At 57.9% G+C, this 18500-nt stretch overlaps 2 protein-coding genes across 15 annotated transcripts in view; both read right to left on the bottom strand.

Annotated features, from left to right (window-relative positions):
* Positions 1-104: 104 nt before the first annotated feature.
* Positions 105-4635, bottom strand: CUNH8orf58 (chromosome unknown C8orf58 homolog). 6 transcript variants are annotated; one of them, XM_032288506.1, is made up of 7 exons: positions 4459-4627; positions 2926-3401; positions 2440-2580; positions 2160-2268; positions 1922-2034; positions 1600-1706; positions 105-1048 (listed from the first exon to the last, which is right to left on the bottom strand). In XM_032288506.1, exons 1-7 carry the CDS (start codon positions 4496-4498, stop codon positions 940-942), a joined length of 1095 nt encoding a protein of 364 aa, XP_032144397.1. In that variant the 5' UTR covers positions 4499-4627; the 3' UTR covers positions 105-939. The 6 variants fall into 6 exon arrangements, with proteins under 6 accessions (XP_032144397.1, XP_032144398.1, XP_032144400.1 ...); XM_032288507.1 differs by having other exon boundaries at positions 1600-1682; positions 4459-4626; XM_032288509.1 differs by lacking the exon at positions 2160-2268 and having other exon boundaries at positions 4459-4635.
* Positions 4636-10424: 5789 nt separating this feature from the next.
* Positions 10425-18500, bottom strand: part of PDLIM2 (PDZ and LIM domain 2) — a 16458-nt gene continuing 8382 nt past the window's right edge. For 4 of the 9 annotated variants that reach the window (XM_032288502.1, XM_032288493.1, XM_032288499.1 and 1 more), the window contains exons 7-10: positions 15250-15338; positions 14870-15057; positions 13002-13119; positions 10443-11006 (exon numbers count right to left, since the gene is read on the bottom strand). In XM_032288502.1, coding sequence (XP_032144393.1) covers positions 10829-11006; positions 13002-13119; positions 14870-15057; positions 15250-15338 — 573 coding nt within the window. In that variant the 3' untranslated portion in view covers positions 10443-10828. Of the gene's footprint in view, positions 11007-13001; positions 13120-14869; positions 15058-15249; positions 15339-18500 lie in introns of all 9 variants that reach the window. The other 5 variants (XM_032288494.1, XM_032288501.1, XM_032288500.1 and 2 more) reach the window with 3 other exon arrangements.

The following is an 18500-nucleotide window of genomic DNA, read 5'->3' as shown; positions in this document are numbered from 1 at the left end:
GGAGACTGGCCATTTTAGTCCCCATTAGCAATCCCAGGCTCCCCTTATCCTCCAACCTCCTCATCATCCCTCCAGCCTTTTCCTATTCACTTAAGGTTCACAAAGTACTTTGAGGCAGTTTAATCTCACTTTATCCTCATAACAAGTCTGTGAGGTAGGTAGGGCAGGCATCATTGTTCCCAGCTGGAAGCTATGGCTCAGAAAGGTTAACTTAGGGTCTAAGAACTAGTACAGTCACCTGGTTTGAGTTAGGACCAGTAAACGCTCGTACGGAGCAGAAAAGCTGAGCACTGGTTTTGAAAGTTATTCTTCTGTTCCCATGTTGCTCCTGATCTTCCTCATTCCTGGTGCAGTCTTCAGGGGTCCTGGGTGACTCCATGCAGAGGCAGCCAAGGCCACACTGTTCTCTGTCCCAGGGATGCCTGGCTCTGAGGAGGAAAGCTCAGTAACTGCCCACTGGGGAATAAAGGTCAGTTCCATCCTTCTGCAGTGACCTTGCCCATATTATCAACCCTTTGGATGTATTGTATCAGAAGAGATGGTAGGATCCAACCAGCTTATAACACTGACAGTCACACAGAGATATGCATACCATTGTGCATAAATACACATCTGCAACATGCTGGGCCCAGACAAGTCACCGTGCCAAAAACACTCCACAGACATCTGATCATGAGTGAGTTCACATTGTGGAAACCCAGAGATTCCTGGTGAGGAGGAGGGGCCCTGCAGCTGCTGCATCTTAGGAGCGTCACAAGAAACCAGAGCTCCTGACCAGACTGCTTAGAGGACAAAGATTCAGCCCTCGACTCAGAGAGGAGGGCAGCCATCAGCAGCTTTTCCTGGCAGTGCAGAGAAGCAGCAACAGGGCAAAGGGCGAGGAAGACTTCGCATCAAGTCCCCTCCACCCAGGGTAACCAGGTGCACCGAGAGGTCTCATCATACAGAAAGGTTTTTTGCTCGTTGCTTCTTAACCACTAATGACGGCATAAAGGTCTTCTGGTGGGGGTGGCACTGAGGCGTTTCAGGGAGGTCCCTGGACTCGATCCTGTGGAAATGAAAAGACATTAGGCCAGAGGGAGGAAATAAAACGACGGCCCCAGAGTTGAGAGAACATGATTTATGTAATGGCTGAGAGGCAATGGGGGGTGTGGCCTGGGGCTGTTAAATGACTTGGTACTTCTTCCCCCTGGAGAACTCTTCAGTACATAAGCCCTTCGGCATGATGGCCTTCACCCACTGTGAAATACTTTGTGCTCCACACCTTGCTCTCCCCAAAAACCTGGGAGGTGACCTAAATGTCAGCATTGAGGGGTGAGGGCTTGCTGAGCTAGGGTAGGCAGGTTTCCCACATTCTGATCCTGACTGTCACTGACTCACCATGTGGCTTTGGAAGAGCAACTACCCCCCACCCCACCGAGAACCCAGCATCCTTATCTGTAAATGGCGTTTTACCTACTTTCTGTTTCTTCCAGCACCCCCTTCCAGACTGCCTCTCCAGTTTCTCAGGGGCAATAATGGCAGCTGGCATGACAATCTCAGCATTCTGGCTCATCAATCTCCTCTCCCTGCCCTAACCTGGCTAAGCACGGGGCTCACCTGGGGCCAGAGCCATCAGGAGGGGCAGGGGGCTCAGGGTGGTGGTGGCTTCTCCGGCAGATCCGGTTGAGCAGGACCTTGACCTTGTCCCAGTGGGAGATATCCCGCTGAGCAGAGGACGAGGGATCACCAAGAGCCCCCCACACTCGGACCCCGGACCAAGCTCCCAGAGACAGCTGTCACCGCAGCTAGGATGAGTCGCTTGCTCCGAACAGGAATCAATCCTGCCACTTCCCCAGGGTTGCTGGCCCCCAGGGTGCCCATGCATCCCCACCACCCCTCCCCCCAACCCACCACCTGCCCACATACACCCGTCCCCTACCTTGTATCCCTGGGAAGACGGCAAGTGGTACATTGGCTCCACTGGGGCTTCTGGCAGCCTGGGAGGGTTGGCACTGGGCACCTCCACCTTTGGGGGTGAAGCAGCCTTTGCCCCTTCAGAAAGAGAGTCAAGTTACCCAGGGCAAGGGCCAGAAGACACCCCATCAAGCTTCGGCTCAGAGGACCTGCTGGTTGGACCCCAGGCAGGCAGGACAAAGGGAGACACAGTGGCCCCTCACCTGTCTGCTCTGTCTGGCTTAGCAGCTCCCATGGCCCCTGCCCCCCATTGCCTTGGGTGTGTAAGAGGGACGGTAAAGCGGCTCGGGCCAACTCCTCCCCGTCGGGATCCTGTGCACAGAAGAGACAGGTGATTAGGGTCTGGCTAGAGGGCTGAGGCTGTTCTGAGGGCCTGATCACCTCACAACAGGTTTCCTGAGGGCAGCCACAGTTCCTGGGTTCCCATCTGTCCTCTGCCCCCGCCCCCACTCACTGGCCTGTCCCCACTCACATCTTACTTACCCCTGGGAGCCTCTGGATCCGAAGCTGCAGATAGAGCTGCTGGAGCCTCGCCATCTGCTCCAGCACCAGACACAGGTGTTCGAGATATCGAAGACCCTGCCCGGGGAGGCAGGCCCAGGCTCCAGGCCCCAGGCCCCCCACCTGTGGGTCATCATGAGATAGGGGGGGTTTCAGCCTGGCTCCTGTCCTGCCCCAAGCAGCCAGGCTGGGCTCATTCAGCAGATGGGAGCAGAGTGGGCCCCAAGGAGGAACACACACAGCTGGCTTCCCCACTGCCCAGGGGGGCATGCCAGGCAGGGCTTGTAGCTGCCCAGCTCCTCTGTGGGGGTGGCTGTACACAGCTGGAAGTGGGGTGCAGCAGGAAGCTTTGACACAACCCATCAATTAGGGGCAGGGAGTGCCCCACCCCGAGAGAGCTCCAGGGAGAACCAGAGGAGCTAGGCTGTCCGTCCGACTCTCAAACCCAGCCTGCGAATCAGCACTCACCGCCTCTTCTTCCAGGCCTGACTCTAGGTCCGTGTCTGCCTCCGTAGACTCCTGTTCTCCTGCTCCAAAAAGGGGCACTTCACGCTCTGGCTTGCTTGGCGGCTGCAGGGGGCGGTGTCCTGATAAGCCGGCGGGAGCTGCTGGGAGCCGGTGGGACCGCTCCAGCACCTGCTCCAGCTTCTGGCTGGCCGGGAGCCCGCCTACCTGGGCCAGGGGCTCAGGACTCCCTGAGGGTTCAAAGTCCAGGGAGTCCTGAGAAAGGCCCGGTAGGGCGGCCAGGGGGCTGTCCCCAACTGCCATCTCCACTCCTGAGTCCCGGGAGGCCAGTTTGAGAAACTGTGCCTCCCTGCCGACACCACTGAGCTTGTCACCTCTCTCCCAGGATGAGCACCAGTGGGCAGTGTCTGGGATCCGTCTGTAGGTGCTGGTGACTCCAGGCACTATGCAGCCCCGTGCCAGGCCCTCGCCAGCCCCATCTGCAGGGAGAGTCAGTGTCAGGCGGGGCAGGCCACCCCCAACACCCCCAGCATTCCTGGCGGCTGGCAGGACTGCCCCCGGGAGGAGTGTCCTAGACCAGTGAGGAAGGACGGCCACTGGACAGCCACAGCCGCCCGGACATGGCCACGGCTGTTTGGGAGATGTGTGGATGGGATTCCCTTCACAATAGGTGTTAGCGACAGGGAACCCGTGCTCTGGGCTGTGTGGCAGGCAAAGCCCTGGCAGGCCACGTCCATCAATCCCTTAGACGGCCTGGTCTGTGCCCCCCACCTAGCTAGGATCCGCCCGCGATCTCCAAATCAGAAGTGGGGAGCCCCAGGCTCTTCCACTGCTCCCCAAGCGGGGGTAGGACTGTGCCCAGCTTCAGGGAGAGGTGGGGGGTACAAAGAGGAAAGTCTGGGACCCAGTCTGCTCTGGGGGCCTCCGCAGGATGCCAGATGAAGCCGCTCCTGCAGCTCACGGGGAGGAGGATAAAAATCACAGCTAGAAACGATTTGGGCTTTTGTTCTAAGTGAGAATAGTGAAGATTTTGTCACCTCCGCAGGCCCTCTGGCGACGGGGCGTCCCGGCGGAATGAAGGGTGCGGGAAATGGGCTTGGGGGGACGAGCTGCGGGGCACGCAGGAGCCGGATGCCCACCCGGGCCCCTCTGGGCAAGGAAGTGGGGCAGGAGGTCACCGGGTGGGAGAGGTGTCCGCAGCCACGGAGGGGGCTCTGCGGAACTGCCGGCTGTGGCGCGGGCGGATTCCCACATCCTCAGACGGAGCGGGAAGGCGAGGGAAGCGGAGCCTGAGGAAGTGGGGCGGAGGCGGTGGTGGTTTAACGCCAGAGCCCAGGGGAGCTCCAGCCTGCGAGGCGTCCCCTGACGACCGCCCCTCCAGAGGGAGGCGGTGAGGGAGGCGCAGCGGGGCAGGAGCTGCCCGCAGGGTGCGCCGCGCTGGGCGAGGAGCTAAGAGTGGCTGCCCGGCTTGGGGGCGGGAGGCGGCGGGGGCTGCCCGGCTTGGGGTCCCGGCCATCCTGGGGGTGGGCGACTCACCCCGGCCGTCCACGGCGAAGGCGCGCCGCCGGCCCAGCATGGCCTGCTCCCGGCCCCGGCCCCGGCCGCTGCAGCCGCCGGAGGATCCCGGCGCGAGGCCCCGCCGCGCTCAGGAAGCTCAGCGCCCGCCCGTCCAGACCCAGCTGGGCGCGGCCCCCTGATACTCCCAGCCGGGCTAGGGGGGCGGAGGACGGAGCGGAGGGGGCGGGGCCTAGGGGGAGGGAAGAGGGAGGGAGAGGAGGGGCAAGACGAGGGAAGGGAGGGACGAAAAGAGGGAGGGGAGGGGCTAGGGGCGAGGGGGAGGGGCGAGGAGACAGAGGGGAGGAGCGAGGAGAGAAAGGGGCGGGGCGACACAGGGGAAGGGCGGGGCAACACAGGGGAAGGCCGGGGCGAGGGGAGGGAGGGGGGCGAGACGAGGGAGGGGCGGGGCGAGACGAGGGAGGGGCGGGGCGAGACGAGGGAGGGGCGGGGCGAGACGAGGGAGGGGCGAGACGAGACGAGGAAAGGGAGGAGCGAGGGGAGAGAGGGAGGAGCGAGGGGAGAGAGGGAGGGGCGAGGAGAGAGGGAAGGAGCGAGGAGACAGAGAGGAGGGGCGAAGAGAGAAAGGGGCAGGGCGAAGAGAGAAAGGGGCGGGGCGACACGGGGGAGGGGCGGGGCGAGGCGAGGGAGGGGAGCGAGACAAGGGAAGAGGGGCGAGGGGGAGAGAGGGGCGGGGCGAAGAGGGGGCGGGGCGACACGAGGGAAGGGAGGGGCGAGGAGAGGGAGGGGAAGGGCGAGGAGAGGAAGAGAAGCGGCGAGGCGAGGGATGTGAAGGGCGCCAGGTAGAGGGTGCAGGCGGCGTGGTGACCAAGCACAGGCAGACTCGACCAGCACCCCGATGTCACGCAGTGGGCAGCGCCCCCAACTCTGGCCGAGGCCAAAATAAGGGTCCAGATCCGCTGTTCTGCGAGGAGCTGGCCCCCCGGGTTCACACGCAGGGTCTGTCTTCCTGCCGCGGACTTGGAGCCGGCGGGGCTGGCCGGAGGACGGGACAAGAGCCCGGAAGGAAATGGAGCCCCACGTCCCGGCCGTGGGAAGAGCGCTGAACAGGACGCGGGCACCTGGCCCTCCCCAGCCTTGTGGCTTGGGGCCGGTCCCTTGGGCGCTTGGAAACCTGGGCGATAGGAGGGGAAACGATTCCTGCCCACTGGGAAATCCTTTACAACTGCAGGACGCGCGTGTGTTCTCGGAAAGATCAGAACACCCTCCCAGTCCCCTGCCTCTTTCTCGTCCCGGGTTCCCTAAAGCTGCGGACTGGATAGGTCTCAAGATCTGGAAAGACGCGAGCCAGCGGGGAGCTGCCTGAAGACTGGGCCAAAGTGTAAATGTCCCCCAGTTCCCACCTCTCCGCTCCCTGCTTTGGCCCGTGGGATTCCACCACTCACTCCCCCTCCTAAAAGGAGCCCAAGCAGCTACTGAAGATGAGAGAGGTGGTGACCAGACTGGGGACGGTGGCCTCTTAAGGAAAGGGCCTCCACCAGAGGGAGGGGCCAGGGCTGGAAAAATCCCAGCAGGACCCAAATCCCCTGAGGCAGATAAGGGAGCAGGCGGACGTGCAGACTTGCACCTGGGAAGGGGGCGGCTGGAGCCAGAGCCACTGGAAGGAAGTGGCTCTTAACTGGGAGACATAAAGCAGTCTGTGCACCCCCTTCCCTTTGCTCCTTTCTAGAACCGGTCCCCAAACACCCACTGTGGGGCCTTCATCCGAGAGCCACAAACTATCAGATTTTAAAATTTTATAAAACGGGGAAACTGAGGCCCACAGCCAAGCTCTGAGTAAGCCGGCAAAATAAGAGCAAAGTGCAGGAATTGCTGGCCATGTCTCAGCACTGTCCTACTCTAGCCTACGCCCCTCCCTGCTAGCCATGGGTCCTCTGGGCTGCCCCCTCCCAGCCCTGTCTTCCTAGACAGTCCCCACTCTGCTTCCTCACAGGCAGAGGGAACCAGAGTGCTGGGCCTCCAGGAACTGCCTCACGCAAGGCCATCGAGATGTGTCATCACACCCCTGGCCATGCCAGAGCCCTGCCAGCCCTCCCTGGGTAGGAGGGAGACCAGACTCCCTCCAAAGTAAAAGGGTGGGGAAGGAGCCTTTGCCAGATCGCGCCCTGAATTTGGAGAATGTGAGGCGGGATTCCAAACAGTCTCCGTGGTGACTCTGGGGCAGGAATGCATCTGGAAACAGGAAGCCCAGCCAGCAGGAATGCAATGTCTCAGCACAACGCTTTGTGTGTGACTCAAAAGAACTTACACATACACACACACCCCAACACACACTCCCCTCCAGGCTGTGGCGCACCCCCCACCCTCCCACTCCCACATGCAGATGTGTCCTGGCTGGGACCAGCTCAGAGCAGCCTGAGCCCTGGCGGTGGGCAGGGATGGGGGTGGAGGGGGGAAGCGGTATCTGATGGATCTGACCCAACACTCATAGTGGGGTGGCAGCCACAGCCCCAAGCCAGGGCTCTCTGCACTTGAAGGAATGAGAGGGGCAGCACAGCCACTCCCTCCACGCACTCCTGACAAGGGAAGCCACCACCATGAGTTCCTGAGACAGACAGTGGCCTGAGCACAGTCAGCCCTCAGGCAGAGGCTAGCAGTGCCCAGCGGCCCCTGCACTTCCCATGGGGAAGTCCTGGCTCCAGGAAGCGGCTCTCCTGCAAGCTCAGCTGGAGCTAGTCCCTGTGGGAGGAAGCACAAAGCTAAGAGCCTAGAGAGGGCTGGGAAGGGCTCTCAGGTAGCCTCCATTTGTGACCAGAGGTGGCCAGAGCTGTGCCTGGAAGGCTGCCTCCAATGACAGAGGGATAAACTCTGCCCCCCACAAGCCAGAAACCCAGGAGGCAGGCTGTAGATCCATTTCTAACTAGCTAGGAGTCCTTGGACCAGTTACTGAACCTCCCAGTCCTTGGTTTCCTCATCTGCGGAGAGGTTAACAGTACCTATCTCCGGGTTGTGAGAATTAAGTGAGTGAAAGCCTTGAAAAAATCCCTAGCACACCAAAACTGCTCCCATTATGACTGCCTAGCTGTGCAGCTTCGGAAAAGTCACTTTCCCTTCTCTAACCAAAAGGGTTTGTATCAGATGCTCCTTTGGGCCACTTCTAACTCAAATCTGTCACTTCTGCAGTTATTCTCCTCAATGCAGGGAGGGAAGAGGGCACTGCATGGGACAAAGTCAGGAAGACAGAAGAGGGAGTGGGAGCATGCAGCTAGCTGGCTTAGGGTGGGGATAAGGTCAGAGCTAAAAAAAAAACCAAAGACTGCCTGCCCCAGCCTCCTCTGCTGACCAACTCCTAACTCCGTTCTTCCGGGGTAGTTCCCTCTGGAGCCTGGGCTGATTGTGTGGTTGCAGAGAACCTGGTGCTGAAATCCTCAGGGCCAGAGGGGGATTTGAGCTGGAACCTAGCAAAGCCTTCGGAAGGCATCCCACGGCTCACTGGAATACTCACCATTTCACATGTGCCCTCTCCCCACTTCTCCTCCTCCACTCCTCTGACACTTCAGGCCCAGCAAGGCGTGCTACATACAGGTGGGAATAAGTCCACGCCAAACGTCCAAACCATCTTTTCCAACCTGTCACTTCTCTGCTTATTGCCTGAACCCAGGAGGCGGAGGTTGCGGTGAGCCGAGATCGCGCCATTGCACTCCAGCCTGGGTAACAAGAGCGAAACTCCATCCCAAAAAAAAAAAAAAAAAAAAAACCTTCCGAGTGTCCCCATAGGCCGAGTGCGGTGGCTCACGCCTGTAATCCCAGCACTTTGGGAGGCCGAGGCAGGCGGATCACAAGGTCAGGAGTGTGAGACCAGCCTGGCCAATATGGTAAAATCCCGTCTCTACTGAAAATACAAAAATTAGCCAGGTGTGGTGGTAGGCACCTGTACTCCAGCTACTCGGGAAGCCAAGGCAGGACAATCACTTGAGCCCGGGAGGCGGAGGTTTCAGGGAGCCAAGATCGCACCACTGCACTCCAGCCTGAGCAACAGAGCAAGACTCTCTCAAAAAACAGACAAACAAACAACTTTAAAATTGGCTAGGTGTGGTGGTGCTCACCTGTAGTCCCAGCTACGTGGGAGGCTGTGGGAGGATCTCCTGAGCCCAGGAGGTGGAGGCTGCAGTGAGCTAAGATTGCACCACTGCACTCCAGCCTGGGCAATAGAGCAAGACCCTGTCTCAAAACAAAGTGTCCCCAGAGCCTGAAGGTGAAGTTCAAACTACTTCTGGCATTGACAGCTCCCTTCTGATCTTATCTGTGTCCCCATCATCCACTGCTCTGAGTGAAGCATCCCCAGGCAGCCACCCCATCACTCAGCATTCCTCTCCTCCACCTGTCCAAGACCCAGCCCTCCTTTCGCATCATGGCCACTGCTTTGAACTCACCGGACCCTCCTCTGCGCATTCCAAGGCAGCCCTTAGCGCTCACTGACACATTGTCTCATTCATTCTTAGGCTGTATTCCCGCTGTGCCCAAAAGCCCAGTGTTTCCCGGTGAATGGGACCTTCTTTTTACGGCCCCGTCATGGGCTGCACCAGACACTAGGTGGCGCCAAAGAGGCTACCCCATTTCTAACCTGCGCCAGGGGGCCCACAGGTTCCTGAGCCCGACAGCCTTGATCTTTTCCATAAAAATAAAGACACGTCTCAGGCAGCCATCCAGGCAAAAGATTAGACAATAATATCAAGGTGTAAATTATATCAACAGGTGCCTGAAGAGGCAACACAAACGTCTGCGCCAAGATTCCTTCCATAAAGAGTCAGAGAGCGCAAAGCTGCCAGCAGGCACCAGCCAGGCACCCTGGGAAGCCCAGCTTTGATCTTCTCTGAAAAGAGAGCTGGGGCTGCAGCCAGGCTGGGCTGACGGGGATGGGGATGGGTCCACAGCATCCTCTGGGACTACCACTAGGGGTAGTGGGGGAATCAGGCCCAAATCCTAGGCTAGCCAGGGGACCCCACTGTCCCCTGCCTCAAGTGCACCCCCAGGCAGCTCACCTGGCACTGGCCATATGCATTGGGTTGTTTTTGTTTTTTTAAGAGACATGTCTCTCTCCCTCCCAGGCTGGAATGCAGTGGCACAATCATACCTTAAGGCAGCCTCAGCCTCCTGAGCTCAAGTGCTCCTCAGGCCTCCTAAGTACCTTGGGCTACAGGCCTGAGCCACCCTGCCTAGCCTGCCTTCCCCGCCCCAGATCAGTCACCAATTAAGGCAGCAGAGTCTCCCAGGAAAGAAGTGGAAGGTTTCACCAGGCAATGTAGCTCACGCCTGTAATCCCAGCACTTTGGGAGGCTGAGGCAGGTGGGTGGATCACAAGACCAGGAGTTCGAGACAAGCCTGGCCAACATAACGAAACCCTGTAATCCAAATACAAATTACAAAAATACAAAAATTAGCTGGCCATGGTGGCGTGCACCTGCAGTCCCAGCTACTCAGGAGGCTCAGGCAGGAGAATCATTTGAGCTCAGGGAGATGGAGATTGCAGTGAGCTGAGATTGCACCACTGCACTCCAGCCTGGGCAACAGAGAGAGACTCCCTCTTAAAAAAAAAAAAGAAAAACTTGCAGAAGCAGAAGTTATCAGTAGATCAACCTGGCCCCAGAGGCCCAGCCCTTGGTGGGCCAGAAGTTGTCTCATCGGCTTGCCTGGGCGGATCTCCTGGCCTTCCACCATCCCCTCCAAAGTTCCCAGTGACCGCTTCATTCCCGCCATAGCACGAGGGTCCTCTGGTAAAACAGGCATCTTTACAAAAGGGTTAAGGAAAAACACGACTCCAACCCAAAAGAGGCAAGGCCCTTCCATGGGAAATGTCAGGTGCAGGCAACTGGCATCAGTGGGATTTGAAGGAGGGAAAATAAGAGGAAATGCATGTTTCCTAAGTAAAGACCCTCCACCTGGTGGTGGGAGCAGCTCATACTGAGGGCTGGTGGTGGGAAAGAGAAGGAAGTCCTACTACTTTGTTTTGTCCATATTCATACATTTATAGAGCTCATATGTCAAAAACTTTACACAGTGACACCATCAGCCCCTGGCCCACCTCTCTCCTTCCCACTTCTGTGTTCCACTCTGCTTAGACCCTGGCATACAAAGGTTGATCAAAAGCAGCAGCCACCTCAGACTAGCACAGTGCCAGTCCTGCAGGGGAGAGGGTCCCGGCAGGGTGAGGGTTAGGCTCCCACAGCCCAAGACAGGTCCCAGACCTTGGCCCACCCAGTGAAGACAAAGGGGCCTCAGGTCCCCAAACTTAGCTCACGTAAGAGCAGACACCCACAATTGCCCCTGCCATGCCAACTTGTATGGGCACGACCCTGGCCCGGCAGTGCAGCAGGCTGAGGGCGTGGCGGGCTCAGGCCCGAGAGCTGAGGGGGGTGGGTGCGGAATAGCGCTGGCGGGCGTGCTTCTCACAGTACAGCTCGTCGCCCACCCAGAAGTGCCCTCGCATCTTCAGGTTCAGCCCACAGTCAGCGCAGGTGTAGCAGCCGGGGTGGCGGTACCGGCCCTCCTGGATGCGCACGGCCTGGTTCCTGCAGGGGAGGGAGAGGCTTTAGCTCAGAGCTGCAGCCCTAGGCAGAAGGCCACCATTTCCCAGGGGGCCTGGTCCCCACCCTAGCATCACAACCTGGGAAGAACCCAAAGCCTTCTTAGAGACTTATTATTATTTTTTCTAACGGGGTTTCATCCTTGTTGCCCAGGCTGGAGCACAATGGTGCGATCTCAGCTCACTGCAACCTCCGCCTCCTGGGTTGAAGCGATTCTCCTGCCTCAGCCTTGCAGGTAGCTGGGATTACAGGGTTGTGCCACCATGCCTAGCTAATTTTTGTATTTTTAGTAAAGATGGGGTTTCACCATGTTAGCCAGGATGGTCTCGATCCCCTGACCTCAGGTGATCCACCTGCCTCAGCCTCCCAAAGTACTGAGATTACAGGCATGCACCACCACGCCAGGCCCGAGACTTGACTCTTGAAATGGCACGCAGGAATCTCACTTTGACAAACCCCCTAACACACACACATCCCCACCACCACTGCCACTGCTGGGATCTCTAATTTAAAAAAAAAAAAAAAAAAAAAAGGGTGGCCAGACACAGTAGCTCATGCCTATAATCCCAGCACTTTGGGAGGCCAAGGTAGATAGATCGATAAGGCCAGGAGTTTGAAACCAGACTGGGCAACAAACCAGACTGGGCAACATAGCAAGATCCCATCTCTACAAAAAATTTAAAAATTAGCCAGCTGTCGTGGCACACGCTTGTAGTCCCAGATACTGATACTCAGGAGGCTGAGATGGGAGAATCAGTAGAGCCCAGGACTTCGGGGCTGTAGTGAGCCATGACATCGCTACTGCACTCCAGCCTGAGCAACAGAGTAAAACCCTATTTAAAAAACTAAAAATTAAAAAAAAAAGTCATTCCTCCCACACAAAGACTGTGGAGTGCACCCCACATTGCCTGGATTTTGAACAGAGCAGTGATTCTCAGTGTGGTCCGGGGTCCCATGGCCAGCAGCATCAGCCTCACTAAGGTACATGAGAGAAATGCTCATTCTCAGGCTGCTGGCCCAGCCATCAGTATTTAACAAATCCTCCAAGAGACCCAATGAAGGATGGAAAACACATGCTTTTTAAACATGAATTTCTTATCTTGACCCAGCAGGGCAAGTGGATATTCTCCCACTCTGCAGATGAAAACAGTGAAGCCCAGAGAGGTTAAGGGATTTGCCTAAAGTCCATCACCTGCGCCTCCACACTGCACACTTCAGAAATTTACCTGGGGGAGTGGTCAGCAACCTTCCAGAGAATGCGGTTGCATTATAAATGCCACCAGCTGAGAAAACTGAGCCCACCTCAGCTGGGCGTGGTGGCTCAAGCCTGTAATCCCAACACTTTGGAAGGTCAAAGCAGGCAGATCATGTGAGGTCGAGAATTCGAGACCATCCTGGCCAACATGGTGAAATGCTGTCTCTACTAAAAATACAGAAAATTAACTGGGCGTGGTGGTGTGCACCTGTAGTCCCAGCTACTCAGAGGCTGAGACACAAGAATCCCTTGAACCTCAGAGGCAAAGGTTGCAGTGAGCTGAGATTGCGCCACTGCACTTCAGCCTGGGTGACAGTGCGAGACTCCATCTCCAAAAAATAAAAAGGAAAAAAAAGAAAAATGAGCACACCTCGGGAAAATCCAGCCTGCCCCAAAGTGGGAGGGAGGGAAAGAGGAGGAGTTTTCAGGAGGAGGTACTGCACCTCGGGACAGATCTTTAGAGGCTTTGAAATTATTCATAGAGAAATTGAAAGGGAAGGGAAAGGAAGAGAGGGAGAGGGAGGAGATGCAGCCGGAAACAGTTAGCACAGCCTCCTAAGAAACCTGTAACTAACGCCCCCAAAGCTGTGAGGCACTGCTTCCCCCGGGGTCCCTGACTGGGCGCCCAGTGCTAGCCCCAATGGGCCTGACCCTTCCTGAAAGCATCCAGTGCCCTGTCCCCCTCCCCACCCACCTGCTGAGGCTTCCCCCACACCCACACTCACGCGATGCTGGTGCTGCACTTCTCACAGGTGTGGAGCTTGGGCGGGGGGGCCAGGGCCCTGGAGGTGGGGACGGAGGACTGTGGGCTCAGCGAGCTGGGCAGGAAGGCTGGCGTGCCACCTGGGGGTGGGGCAGACAGACACGTGGTGAGAACCCACCAACCACAGCACCGTCCCAAAGCCGCTTTGAGGAGGTGGTCTGGGAAAGCACCCTTAATCAGTGACCTAAAGTCACACTGAGGGTGGGACCGGGTAAGGAGGAAGATGATCTTGCCAGACCTGTGGCTGAGGCTGGACAGGGGCATAAAAGAGGCAAGTACAAGGCCTAGTGTGCCCATCCAAGGCCACCTGGGGCCATCTGTGCTGTGTGACACGGCAGGTGAGGCAGGTGCTCCCTCTCTAGTGACCTGGTAATGACAGTGTGAATAGATAATAACCCAAGACGTAACAGGAGCGCAACGCCTTGGTACCTCTTTCAAAGGGCTTTTCCATTCGTATGGCATCTGAGCTCTAAAGCCACGCTAAGATGAAGCCTCAGGCTGTGGGGCAGCTGTCGCCCCTGTCTGCAGCTAAGGACGCTGAGGCTTCCTTGGTGAAGTCACTGCCCTCTCCCTGTGCTGCCACCTGGGACCTTCTGAGGCCTCAGGGTCAAAACAGACAAGATGTGCTCCAAACCTTCTCACCCCACCCCCTATGCCTGTGCCAATGCCCCCTGGAGCTAAAAGTCAGCGTTAGAGCCAGCCACAGGGGCCCTCTCTTGGTCGCTCTCCTGCCTGTCCTGTCATCTCCTCCCCTTCTCCCCGCTGTTCTAAAGGGCACTGGTGCCGAGCGCCTGCAGGACCTCCCACAGCAGCGCACACTTCCATGGGAGCTGGCCAGGCCCATCTGCCCCAATGAACAGAGCTCAAGGGCAGGTGTGAGGCAGGACCACCTTCTATCCCCAAACTCTGCACACACCTGCTCCATCGGATAGGCACGGCGTCTGTCTCATGAAGAACTGAACTCTTGCAAGCCTCCGTACGTCTTGCTCACCTGGCACTGTATTTAGTGCCTCTCCTGGGTCAGGGCACTCCTTGCCTGGTTCCCGAGGGCCCTCACTACAAGGGCTTGGCCTCCACTGGCACCCTCTATGCTACCAGGCCCCCTTCTCTCGCTCTTGCACCCCAAAGCCCTCTGGCTCCCAGCATCTGCTTTCCACAGTGCTTCCTGCCACCGTCTTAATGCTATTTAAGTCTTGGGTTTTGTTTGTTTGTTTGTTTTGTTTTGTTTGTTTTTTTTGAGACGGAGTTTCACTCATGTTACCCAGGCTGGAGTGCAATGGCACGATCTCGGCTCACCGCAACCTCTGCCTCCTGGGTTCAAGCAATTCTCCTGCCTCAGCCTCCTGAGTAGCTGGGATTACAGGCATGCACCACCATGCCCAGCTAATTTTTTGTATTTTTAGTAGAGACGGGGTTTCACCATGTTGACCAGGATGGTCTCGATCTCTTGACCTCGTGATCCACCCGCCTCGGCCTCTCAAAGTGCTGGGATTACAGGCTTGAGCCACCGCGCCCGGCCCGGTTTTTTTTTTTTTTTTTCCTGAGGCTAAGTCAAATCCCTCTTCCACCAAGAAGCCCTCCCTGGAGGTCCAGCCCCAGGCCCCACCACAGCCTCTATCACTCAGGTGGCACTTTCCCATCCCAGCCAGCTAGGCTACTGCCCACAACAGTCTGGGAGCATGCTGGTGACCCCCAGACTGTCAGCTTCTTACAGGAAGGGTTGGGGCTTAGAGCCTAGTCCCAGGGTGAGCGCTTCGCAGGCGCTTAAGAACACTGGTTCATTAAGGGAGCCTCCTTTCTCTCCCCAGCGCCCCCATCCCAGGGCCTCACCTCTCTCCTCAGCCTCCAGGGCTTCCTGCAGGAGCCGAAAGGAGCTGGACTGTCGGGGGGCCACCCGTCCCTCACGATTTTCCTGCAGCATCTTGAAGACTTCCGAGTCCTCGTCCAGGAGAAGGCTGCCCCCTTCCGAGTTCACGCTGGGGCGGGAGGCAGCCAGGAATGAGGGTCCCTGGCTGGGGCTTAGGCAACCAAGGGGGTGGGGGGCAGGAGAAGAGCATGGGGGAGGGAGAGGAACCTGGGAGTTGGAGGAGGAATCTGGGAGGTGGAGAGCCATCTGGGCTTGGGGCCCCATCCCTCTCGGGGAAGCCAGTCCCCTCCTGCCCCTCCCAGCCTACCAAAACCCCACCCGACCCTCTGGGGCCTGCTGGTACCTTGGCCTGGACGAACGAGGGCCAGGGCCAGGGCCCGGGGAAGGCGGCCGCACCAGCACCGCTGAGTCGCCAGCTCGGCTGAGGCCAGCCTGTGGGGAGGAGTCAGCCGGGGAGGAGTCAGGGCCAGAGCCTTGGTCCAACACACCCAGGAGGGCCCAGCCCGACTGTTCCCCGGCCAGACACCAGGGGGCCCCCGGGCCCCACCCTCGGAGCCAGGGCACAGGGAATGCGATGTCCAGAGGGGGAGGGAGGCATGCAGGTTCTGCTGGGGACCAGGCAGCAGGAAGGCACCAGGCGACAGCTAAGCATGGATTCCTGTGCCATGCATGCTATTATCTGTGTGCAGAGATGCTACACACTCGGCCTGGCCGAGATCCCACGGAACCAGCAGAGAAGAAGCATGCTGCCCTTTTGCACTAAGGAGATGGAAACAAAGGGATGAATCAAGAGGGTCGAGGCTCCCTCGACCAGGGCCGGCCGGGGCAGAGGCACTCTTCCCAAGGAGAGCTGGTTCCTCTCCCAAGAGGCAGGGATCTGGGCTGACCAGCCTGTCCCTGCTGCCCTGGGAGGTCTGGGCCTGCCCCACGGAGCTTTGGGGAGCCAAGGCCTCCCAGGGCCACGCTCTGGCACCAGTGCCTCTCCCCAGGCGTGCCCTGTCCATCAGGGGCTCTTACATTTGCTCCCTACATGGAAATCTCGCCTTCAACCTCACAGTAGTTCCTGGAGGGCGGTTTCCAGCCTGCATCTCAGTACTGCCTGCTCCCCTGCCCCCTTTCCATTGCCACCCCAATGGGACTCCACTGAGCTCCAGGAGCCCGCACCAGCCACTGGGAAGGAGAGCCTTGGAGACAACCAGGCAGGCCGGTGCCTAGGGCCAGGGGCACTGTTTCCTGGGAAGCCAGCTTCTCTCCATTTTAAAATTCAAAGTCATGGATGAATTGTGCAGCCAGACGAAAACTGCACTAATCCTTAAGCTAAAGGAAAAACTTCTGGGTCTTAAGAAAACAGCCCTTGGCCAGGCACAGTGGCTCACACCTGTAATCCCAGCACTTTGAGAGGCCAAGGCAGGTGGATCATGAGATCAGGAGTTTGAGACCAGCCTGGCCAACATGTGAAACCCCATCTCTACTAAAAATACAAAAATTAGCCAGACATGGTGGTGCGTGCCTGCAGTCCCAGTCCCAGCTGCTCGGGAGGCCAAGGCAGGAGAATCGCTTGAACCTGGGAAGTGGAGGTTGCAGTGAGCCGTGATCATGCCACTGCACTCCAGCTTGGGCAACAGAGTGAGACTTCATCTCAAAAAAGAAAACAGCCCTGGACCCTCGCCCCACCAGGCCTCTTCCAGCAGTTCGCCTTGTAGCCCTCTGCTCTCAGGGTTCTTCGGTAAAACGTTCTGTAGGTAAGGGCAAAGTGGCCGGTCCAACCGCCTGGAGCATCAGAGGCAGGGCCGGGACTCCACACCTGGACTGCAGGACAACCTGGCGGCTACGTGGTCACCTGGAGGACCCAGAGATCGTTTCCGCAGGTACTCAGCAGCCACATCACATCTACAGACAGGCCACCACAGGCCCTGCCTGGGGCGCCGGCCCAGGATCCCTTCATGAGCCAAGTCCTCATTCCCAGCCAGAAGGAAAGGGGCTTTTTTCACTTGGCCTCTGCTCACCAAGGCGTGTGCCTACCAGCAGGGGGAACTTGCCGTTTCCAGAGAGACCATGAGGGCGTCCTGTGCCTCCGGCTCTGCGGCCTTGGGCATGTCTGGAAGCCACAAGGACACAGCAGCCCTGACCCTCCAGCTCACAGCGTTCTTCCCAGGCATTCCCGCCAGACCACCAGGCCCAGAAAAGGAGCCCAGCTCCCCCGCTGGGAGAGGCAACGCCTTTCTCCTCCCTCCCAGGCGATTAGGGGTTAGGGACCCTTGCCTTCACGGAAGAAACCTTTTATCTCCAAATCTAAAAAAGCCGCCTATCAACAGGCTGTCTGCAGGCAACACCTCTCCAGAACACAAGGATGTTCCTGGGGGTGGGGCAGGGGGCTCAGGGGGAGAAATCCAGGAGAAATTCTGCCATTCAACAAGTTTAGGATGCAAAGAAAAATTAAGGCCAGGTGCGGTGGCTCATGCCTGTAATCTCAGCACTTTGAGAGGCTGAGGGGGGAGGATCACAAGGTCAGGAGCTCAAGACCAGCCTGGCCAATAGAGTGAAACCCTATCTCTACTTAAAAAAAAAAAAAAAAGTACAAAACTTAGCTGGGCATGGTGGCACGTGCCTGTAATCTCAGCTACTTAGGAGGCTGAGGCAGGAGAATCGCTTGAACCTGGGAGTTGGAGGTTGCAGTGAGCTAAAATCACACCACTGCACTCCAGCCTGGGCGACAGAGTGAAACTCCATCTCAAAAAAAAGAAAAGAAAAATTAAGTGGATTTCTTTCTTGTGGGACTTCTTAGAGCCTTTAAGGCTCTCAAGTGTAAGTGACTTTTAAGAGATGGGGGTTTCACTATGTAGCCCAAACTGGTCTGGACTCCTGGGCTCAGGCAATCCTCGCGCCTCAGTCTCCCAAGTAGCCCAGACTCCAGGCGCGTGCCACAGCACCGAGCTTCACAGTGATTCTCAGGAGACAGCTGTGGGACCACAGCCTCATTTGTAGACTAGAACGTCAGCTCTGCAGGGTCAGAGATGTCACTCTGTTTTTCCACGAATGCCTCCCCAGAGCCCAGATGAGCGTCTGACATGAAGCAGCTGCAGAAAGAATGAGCAGAGTCATCAAGGTCAGAGAAGGGAGCTCAGAGCGTCTAGTCTAACCTGAGGCCCAGGGAGAGGCAGAGGGATGGTTTAAGCCAACACAGCAGAAGTGGGACCGACCAGGTGGGTCTTCCCGCACCCAGCCCTGGGCTCGTGCCCCGCAAGCCCCATGCCCAACTCCGTGGGTGTAGGCTGGGGCCTGGGAAGTTGCATTTCCAGCAAGTTCTCAGGTGTTGCCTCTGGTTTGGGAGCCGTGCCCCTGTGCCTCTCACAGCCTTCATTTTCCTGGACCGGGGACAACACGAGGGGGAAGCTCAGGAAGGCTGCCCTTGAGCACTTGGTCCTGCAAGACCACAGCCCACCAGAGGCTTCGAGGAAGGGAGCCAGGACTGACACTGACCAGCCCTCTTCAGACAGCTCATTCCTGGCTTATCTCAGAACAAAATGTCCCCCAAAAACATCCCCAGCCCCACACACCAGGCCCCCCAAAACACCCCCAGCCCCCACACACCAG

This window comes from Sapajus apella, unplaced genomic scaffold (genome assembly GCF_009761245.1).
Source record: "Sapajus apella isolate SASKATOON/1434 unplaced genomic scaffold, GSC_monkey_1.0 scaffold21, whole genome shotgun sequence".
In the NCBI taxonomy this organism is placed as follows: domain Eukaryota; kingdom Metazoa; phylum Chordata; class Mammalia; order Primates; family Cebidae; genus Sapajus; species Sapajus apella.
Note: the sequence above shows the minus strand (reverse complement) of the source record. Positions and strands in the feature narration are given on the sequence as shown.

Excerpts from the sequence above, each read along its gene's own strand:
- CUNH8orf58 (XM_032288506.1), bottom strand. The coding sequence starts at position 4,498 with ATGCTGGGCCGGCGGCGCGCCTTCGCCGTGGACGGCCGGG. Across the intron at positions 3,402-4,458 it reads CTTCGCCGTGGACGGCCGGG|ATGGGGCTGGCGAGGGCCTG; the intron begins GTGAGTCGCCCA and ends CTCTCCCTGCAG. Across the intron at positions 1,707-1,921 it reads CGTCTTCCCAGGGATACAAG|CGGGATATCTCCCACTGGGA; the intron begins GTAGGGGACGGG and ends TCCTCTGCTCAG.